This window comes from Monoraphidium neglectum (assembly GCF_000611645.1).
Source record: "Monoraphidium neglectum strain SAG 48.87 unplaced genomic scaffold scaffold01034, whole genome shotgun sequence".
Taxonomy (NCBI): domain Eukaryota; kingdom Viridiplantae; phylum Chlorophyta; class Chlorophyceae; order Sphaeropleales; family Selenastraceae; genus Monoraphidium; species Monoraphidium neglectum.
Genome location: NW_014012594.1, coordinates 2,919 through 10,557, shown reverse-complemented (window position 1 = coordinate 10,557; position 7,639 = coordinate 2,919). Strand labels below are relative to the sequence as shown.

The window sequence follows — 7,639 nt, the reverse complement described above, 5'->3', positions numbered from 1 at the left end:
CCCTCGCCCTGTGCCCCCGGCCCCGTCCCTGCCCCCGCCGCGCCGCGGCCGCCGCCGCCGCCGCCGCCGCCGCCGCCGCTGCCTGCGGCCAACGCCTCGCAGGCGGAAGTCAAGGCGCGGGAGATCGCGCGGAGCAGCTCGTCGTCAGCCATCATCAATACCCCCACCGTGCCAACGCTCACAAACGTGAGGATGTCCAGCGCCCAAGCCGCCTCCACCCAGGCAACAGCCTCCACCCCCGCGCCGCGCCGCCAGAGGTCCAGGCCCCGCGCCATCGCGCCCAGCAGCTGCAGGCTAGCTGCCGGCGACATCTCCAAGGCGTGAATTGCCAGCAAGCCCGGTAGGAAGCGCAGCGGCGCCGCGGCGGCGGCGCGCTCCGGCCAGTCGCGCAGCAGGGGGAGGACGTCGTCGTCGCTGGTCGCCAGGCGCCAGCCAGGGCCGCCTCGCAAGTCGGCCGCGTCCTCAAGCACGGTGACCAAGAGTTCTCCCGCGGCCTCAAACACGTCGCCCTGCGAGGGGCGCCACGGGGGCCGGGCGCGTGGCGCCCTTGTCGGGGGCGGGAGACGGCGGACCGCGGGCGCGGCAGACCCCTCGGGAGCGTCTGGCAAGCGCGCACCCAAGGCGGCGGGGCTGCTGAGACGCACACACGCACGCAGGCGCGTGCGCTCACCTCCGGGTCGACCAGGGGGCTTGTTGAGCTCGCCAGGCGCGCCAGGCACAGCACGGCGTCGGGCTCTGCAATGAGAACCTCCATCAGCACGCCCCGCGGCCGCCCCGCCCCCGCCGCCACCACTGCGTTCAGGTCTTCGACAGCCAACGCCCACGGTTCCAGCAGCGGCGTCGCTGCGCTCTCAAAGTAGACCCCCTCGCACGCCAGGCGCAGGGCAATCCGGACAACCTCTGGGTTCGGGCCGCCGCCAGCGGGCGGCGGCGCGGCGGCGGCACGCAGGAGCTCCGACAGTTGCATCCCGAGCGCGCGCCAGTGCCGCGGCGCCAGGCTCGCCGACAGCAGCGAGTGCCATAAAGGGCCGCCGGCGGGGTCTGCAGGCAGGACCGCCATCTCGTCGAGTGCACGGGCCGCCGCGTAGGCACAGTAGTCGCCTTCGCCGGCGATGCAGCCGCACGCGGCGTCCACAAACGCCGGCTCGGCCGCCAGCCGGCGGAGGGGCGCCTCGCCGCCAAAGGTGCCCAGGTGGGCGAGGCAGGTGAGGGCGTTGTCACTGGCAACGGGGCTGCGACATGGAAAAGGCGGCCGGAACGGAAGGGGTTCGGACAAACTAGAGAGCGGCAGCTGAGGGCCTGCCGACCGCCTGCTGAGCTCCAACGTAACCCCCGCGCGAGAGCGCTAACTTGATCAGGCGTTGCCGCGCGCACCTAGCGCCGGAGCGCCGCCCGTCCACAAGTGTCAGCAGGGCCTGCACGGCGCCGGCCTGCTGCAGAATCAGGGCGCACGCCTCGGGCTGAAACGCGGAGAGCGTCGCCAGCGCGTCCGCCGCGGCCGTGGCGGTGCCGTCGTTGGCGCTTGAGAGGCAGGCGACGGTCCGGGCCAGGAAGCCGGGCGCTGACGCTAACTGGAGCCCGCGCGGGTTGGAGGAGTCTTGGACCTCTGCGCATGCGCGCCCCCAGCCGGGCGCCTATCGTTACGGCGCCGATCGTGTGAAGCCACGACATCAGTGTTTGCAGCGTCCACTGCGCGTGGAGAGGTCCGGTCCGCGCGCTCGGCACCGCAATCGTGCCGCTCCGGCTGCCGTAATCCCATGCTTCCGCTCACCCGTCCCCCCCTGGCCACCACCACGACCACTACCTAGCGATAAGAATCCGGCCGCATGGAGCACCACCTGCAGCGCCCCTGAGTCCGTGGTCCGCATGCAGCCCACCAGGTCCTGCAGCAGCGCGCCAGGCAGCGCCGTGCTGGTGTTTGCGGTGGAGGCAGCGGCCAGCGCAGCCAGCGCGTCCTCGGCGCGGTCGAGCGTGTTTGCTGCGCCGCGGCCCTTGGACTTCTTGAGCAGGGTGATCAGGGTGCGGGTGGCCTGTTCCACGGATTGGAGTGCTGCTGATGACACTGCGGCTGTGGGTGGCGCCGCAGGCACTGGGGCGCCGGGCACTGGGGCAGCGGGCGCCATTGCGCCCCAGTCGCCCTAAAATTGCGCTATCACGTGGACCGGGGCTGCATTAATGACTGCATGATCCTGTTGACGTTGATAACACTGCGTTCTGCTTTGCTAGGCGACTGGTATCATGCTTGTATCATTCGTTGTCAGGGCCACAGCCGTGGATTAGCCCTCACCAGAAGATATATGAGATCAAGCAAGTACCCGGTATCATCCGAGAACTGTGCCCATCCACAGGGCGGACCTGCTACACGGCACGGCCAGCGGGGCCTCATTGACACCTTGAGTAATGCAAGGCGCAAGCAGCTGCTACCGGGCAGGTGCCGGTGACGTGCACAAGTCCAGCACCTGGGAGCTCAAGGGAAAACGTTAAACTTCTGAGGAGCAGCTACAATGATGTGGCAAGGACAGCGTTGGCCGTTGCCCGGTGCGTACTGACGCTGGCCACCCCCCTCCCGAGCGCACATGGGGCGCCGCATACGCCGATTGCAGCGCCGAGTGCTGCGACGATGCTCGCATGCATCAAGCGCTTATGATTGTTGTCAGTCGCAAGACACTGTGATGTGTGGTCTTCCAGGTCTGCTACGCCAGGGCCAGCAGTTGTTGCATCCAACACAACAGACACTGAGCAGGAGCAGTCAGCGCGGCAAGCGCTCCTGCGAGCCCCTGTGCAAAGGCGCTGAGCTGCTGTTGCGGACGAATGGTGCGAGTCATGCTCATCGGGCAGCTTGTATTGGGCAAGTAATATCCTGATTACTTGGGAGTTGCTGTACCCCCTGACGACTTGTGCCCATCCAAGATGGGGCCGCGTGCGGCCTCCCCATCCCACCGAATGCGCAGCCTCCTACGCCCCCTGCGACGTCGGGCATTGCACACTGCTGGCCGTGCCACGCGCCGCCGCACCAGCAGCTGCTGCGGCAGCCGTGCCGCGCTGCACGCCTCCATGCACGCTGCCGCATGTACAGTAACCCCATGTTTGAGCTGCAGCTCGCAGACATCACCATACATGTCCGTGAACATTTGCACAGCCCTGCACGAATGCACTGCCGCTTGAATACGTTTGTGCACGCCAGCCATGGGAGTTGCAATGCACTTTCAGGCAAGCGCTGGACCTGATGGCTGATGCATGAGGCAAATCGCCACACACCAACAAGCGGGGCAGCCGTTTTCGGCCCAGAGCGCAGGGCTGCACCCAACGATTGCTGGAATCCCAGCGCTGCGGGTGGCAAGCGGTTGGCACACCGGCGCAGGGAGTAGGGTTGTTACAACATCGCGCGGTCGCCCGCTCCTGGAGCCATCCAGGCTCATGGGATGTGACTGTGTAGCAGCAGCATTGTGTGTATGGGACTCAGGTCGCCACCGTCCGCCGTTCAAAGCAGGCGTGCACGAAGGCCCCAAGTGTGTGCTGGTCTGCATAGCGCACAAAGGCGCGCATGCGGGCATGTGCAGGCAGGTTCGCCAACAAGGGTGCGAAGCGCAGCGCTGCACGCAGGTCCACGTAAGCAGGGCAATCAAGCAGAGCATGTTCAGACAATTCATCAAGGCCAAGGCCGTCACATTGTCGGCAGTGGGTGTGCCCACCGGCACAGGGGTATCCCTGCAGCCAAGGTAGCCCGCCAGCGAAAGTCAGGTCCCACCCTGGGTGCTTTGCAGCAGGGCCCTCCATGCCAGCCCCTGGAGCAGCAAACATGAGCGCTCTGCAAGAGCGTAGGTGCACATTGGAGTGTAGCAGTACAATGCACAGCGGCGAAATGGGGAGCAATGTATTCAGTGTGTCACTGAACGCAATGAGTGACGCACTAACATGGTGCACGCAACGGTGTTGCCACGGCACACAAGCGACGCTTGGTTTGCTCAGAGCTGCTCACGTCAAGCAACCCCCGGCGGACTCCTGCAGCCCCTGCTGCTCCCGCAGCTGCCGCTGCACCTCCTCGCACTGCCGCCTGTGCCCGGCCCGCACCCAGTGGTTGCGGCAGCAGGCCTGGCTGCAGTAGCGCACGCCCGTCAAGGGGCCGCACCCCGCGCAGCGCCGCAGCTGCGCGCCGTCCGCCGCCGTCGCGCCGCAGAACGCGCAGCCCCGCCGCTGCCTGGCCGCGTGCATGCTGGCCTCGGCCTCAGCGCCCTCCCCCTGACCAGGCCGCGCCCCCGCCGCAGCTGCAGCTGGTGACCACCCGCAAGGGACCAGCGGATCGTAACACACATGACGCTCGCCTGCACCCAGCGCTTCCAGGTCTGCATGCGCCATCTCAATCGCGTCTGCCGCCGCCGCGAGCCAGCAGGCGAGCCCGCCGCCTGACGATGCGGCCCCAGGGGTGCGCGCCATCGCGGTCAGGCGGCCGTTCATCAATGGGTCCACCAAGGCGCCGGGGGGCCCCGGCGGCGGGCCTTGGCCGATGCAGGTGCTGCAGCTGTAGTCGCTCCCAAGGCAGAGCGCGGCGATCAGGGATGGGCTGGCGGCAAACAGCAGCGACCAGCGCCCGCGCTCTTGCTCGTCGTTGCTGCAACTGCAATCCACCTCCTCTGCCCCTTCCTCCACCGCCTCCTCCTCTTGCTGCTGTTGCTGTTGCTGCTGCTGCTGCTGCTGCTGCTCCCGCCGATGCAGCATCTGCCTTGACTGCGACGGCAGTGCTCGGGACATCTCCGCAATTTCCTGCCGCACCGCAGCCTTGCGTGCCTTGTTGGTGTTGCGGACCCCATCGTGCGCAGCCGCCAGCCGCCACCCAATCTCCGCAGCTTTTTCACTTGCCGTGCGCATGTCTGGGTACGGCGCAGCTGCCACTAGAGCAGCTTCCTCCTGCATGATCCCCCACAGCTGATCCAGCAGCAGCCGCGCACGCGCCGCGGCGCCGCTTGGCGCCACGCCTGCGCCGGCCGCCTCGCCGGCGCAGGCGATACACCGCCGTGCCTCGACCAACGCGAGCGCCAGCAGCGCGAGAGATTTCAGCTCGCCGCAGCCGCCCACCGCAGCGACCGCCGCCCACAGGTCCTCCCAGTCCCAAGGCCCAGTCCCAAGGCCTGCGGCGCCGTCGCCACCGCCGCCGCCGCCCTCCTCCTTACCCTCGCCGCCGTGGCGCCCTGAGCCAGGGAGCTGCATTATCAGGACACGGACGAGCACGGCAAGCACGCAGCGGCATACCGAGTGCGCCGCGGCCGCCGTGTCCGCCTCAGCCTCCTCCTCCTCGCTCAAGGCCTCGCATGCCGCCCCTGCCCCTCCTGCGTCGCCACCCACGCCGCCGCCGCCGCTGCCGTCGCCCCGCAGCTCCCAGCGCCGCCGCCGCCGCCGCGCGTGGTCGGCGAGCACGGCGCGGCAGCGGCGCAGGATGCCGGGGGCGTCGCGCGCAAGCTCGCACCACGGCCGCAGCGGCGAGGGGCTCGACGCTTCGGCAGGGGCGTTGGCGCGCGCCACGAGGGCCGGCAGCAGCTTAGGGCTCGAGAGCGCCTCGGCTGCCCACGCGGCGCCGAGCCAGCCATGGCAGCAGGCGCCCAAGGACAGCTGACGCGTCGCGGTGACGAGGGACTGAAGCAGGGCGATGTGGGTGGGCCGCGGCGGCGCAACCGGCCCGGCGGCGCCCAGGCTGACTACACTGCTGATGCGGGCCAGGGATTTCGTGAGGTGGGCGGCGGTCCTGCGGCTGCAGGCCGCTGCCGGCTCGCCGCCGTCGCCGCCGTGAGCAGGACCGGCATCCCCAACAGGGCCTGCGCCGCCGCCGGCCGCGGCGCCGCCGCCGCCGCCGCCGCCGCCGGCCGCGGCCACTGCCTCGGAGGCGGATTCCAGGGCGCCAGAGATCGCGCCGAGCATATTGTCGTGGGCCGTCAACACGCGCGCTACCGCGCCTGGGCTCACGCAAGAGAGCACGTCCAGCGTCCATGCGGCGGCCTCCACCCATGCGCCGCGCCGCCCCTCGCGCAGGATCCTCCCCATCCCACCCACCAGCTCAGTCCTGGCGTCCCGCGACATCTCAACAGCAAACATTGCCAGCACGCCCGGCACGCAGCGCAGCTGCGCCGCGGCGGCGGGGGGGGTCCGCCAGTCGCGCAGCAGCGGTATGACCTCGTCGTCGCTGGCCGCCAGCCGCAAGACGGGGCCGTTAGGCACGTCGGCTGCATCTCCAAGCAGGGTAATCAGGAGGTCCGCTGCAGCCTCGCGCACCTCATCCTGCGCGGGGCGCCGCGGGCGCGGGCGCCGGGCGTGGCCATGCTAGGTTTGAGGGCGGCGCCGCCGGCGCCGCAACCCCCGCGGGCGCGTCTGGCAACCGCGCAGGCGAGGTGGCGAGGCCGAACAGACGGATGCATCATGCAGACCAAGCGCAAGCCCGCACGCCCGCACGCCCGCGTGCGCTCACCGTAGGGTCGACCAGGGGGCTCGTTGAGCTCGCCAGGCGCGCCAGGCACAGCACGGCGTCCGGCTCCGCAATAAGAGCCTCCATCAGCACGCCCCGATGCCGCGGCGCCCCCGCCGCCACCACTGCTGTCACGTCCTCGACGTCCTCGACCCACGGCTTCAGTAGCGGCGCCGCCGCTCCTTCCGAGCAGATCCCGTGCCACGCCAGGCGCAGGGCCATACGCGCAAACTCTGGGTGGGGCCGCGCCGCCGCCCCCGCGCCGCCCTGCTGCCGCTGCGGCGCGGCGGCGGCGCGCAGGAGCTCGGTCAGCTGCGCCCCGAGTGCGCGCCAGTGCCGCGGCGCCAGGCTCGCCGACAGGAGCGTGGGCGACGGAAAACCGGCGGCAGGGTCGTCGTCTGCGCTGTCGGCGCAGTCTGCAGGCAGGGAGATCATTTCGTTGAGCAGGTGGGCCGCCGCATAGGCGCACGCGTCTCCGGCGCCGGCGACGCGCGCGCACGCGGCGTCCATGAACGCCGGCTCGGCCGCCAGCCGGCGGAGGGGCGCCTCGTCGCCACTCCAGGTGCCCAGGTTGGCTAGGCAGGTCAGGGCGTTGCTGCTCGCGTCGGGGCTGCAAGACAGAAAAGGCAGCCAGCAAGGAACATTGGGGTTTAGGGATGTGAAGGGGCGCCGGCTGATGGCCTGGCGACCGCCTGCTGAGCTCCGGCGCACCCACCGCGCAAGAGTCCTTCCAAGTGCTGAGTCTTATCCACGCACCCGGTGGCGGCGCTCACCTAGCGCCGGAGCGCCTGCCGTCCACGAGCGACAGCAGCGCCTGCATAGCACCGCCCTGCTGCAGGACCAGGGCACATGCCTCGGGCGTGTACAAAACAAGCGTCGCCAGCGCGCCCGCCGCGGCCGTGGCGGTGTCGTCGTTGGCGCTCGAGAGGCAGGCGACGGCCCGGGCCAGGAAGCCGGGTGCTGACGCGAGCTGGAGCCGGCGCGGGTTGGGCTCGGGGGCGCCTGCGAGCGCGCGCGCGCGCGGGCGCCCGACCGGCCGGCCGTCTTCCGGTACTGCACGCTCCCAGGAAGCCACGGCTGCGTTTTCCATGGCGCATGCGCCGGTGCGCCGTCTTCGGAGCGAGGCGACCGCCAGTCCGCGCGCTGCGCACCACTGATGCACCGCTCCGGCTGCCCATGGTCTCGCGC

The 7,639-nt window shown here is 70.1% G+C and overlaps 2 protein-coding genes across 2 annotated transcripts in view; both read right to left on the bottom strand.

Moving 5' to 3' along the window:
- Positions 1 to 2,123, bottom strand: part of MNEG_6398 (hypothetical protein) — a gene marked incomplete at both ends in the record, with an annotated part of 4,141 nt that extends 2,018 nt beyond the window's left edge. The window contains 4 exons of the mRNA XM_014045129.1: positions 168 to 509; positions 671 to 1,232; positions 1,375 to 1,571; positions 1,878 to 2,123. Of these exons, the coding sequence (XP_013900583.1) occupies positions 168 to 509; positions 671 to 1,232; positions 1,375 to 1,571; positions 1,878 to 2,123 (1,347 nt within the window). The remainder of the gene's footprint in view (positions 1 to 167; positions 510 to 670; positions 1,233 to 1,374; positions 1,572 to 1,877) is intronic.
- A 1,852-nt stretch (positions 2,124 to 3,975) lies between these two features.
- MNEG_6397 (hypothetical protein) lies at positions 3,976 to 7,541 on the bottom strand (the record flags this gene model as incomplete). The annotated part of the gene is made up of 4 exons (XM_014045128.1): positions 3,976 to 4,054; positions 4,409 to 6,267; positions 6,455 to 7,061; positions 7,225 to 7,541. 4 exons carry the CDS (start codon positions 7,539 to 7,541, stop codon positions 3,976 to 3,978), a joined length of 2,862 nt encoding a protein of 953 aa, XP_013900582.1.
- Between the last annotated feature and the right edge of the window lie 98 nt (positions 7,542 to 7,639).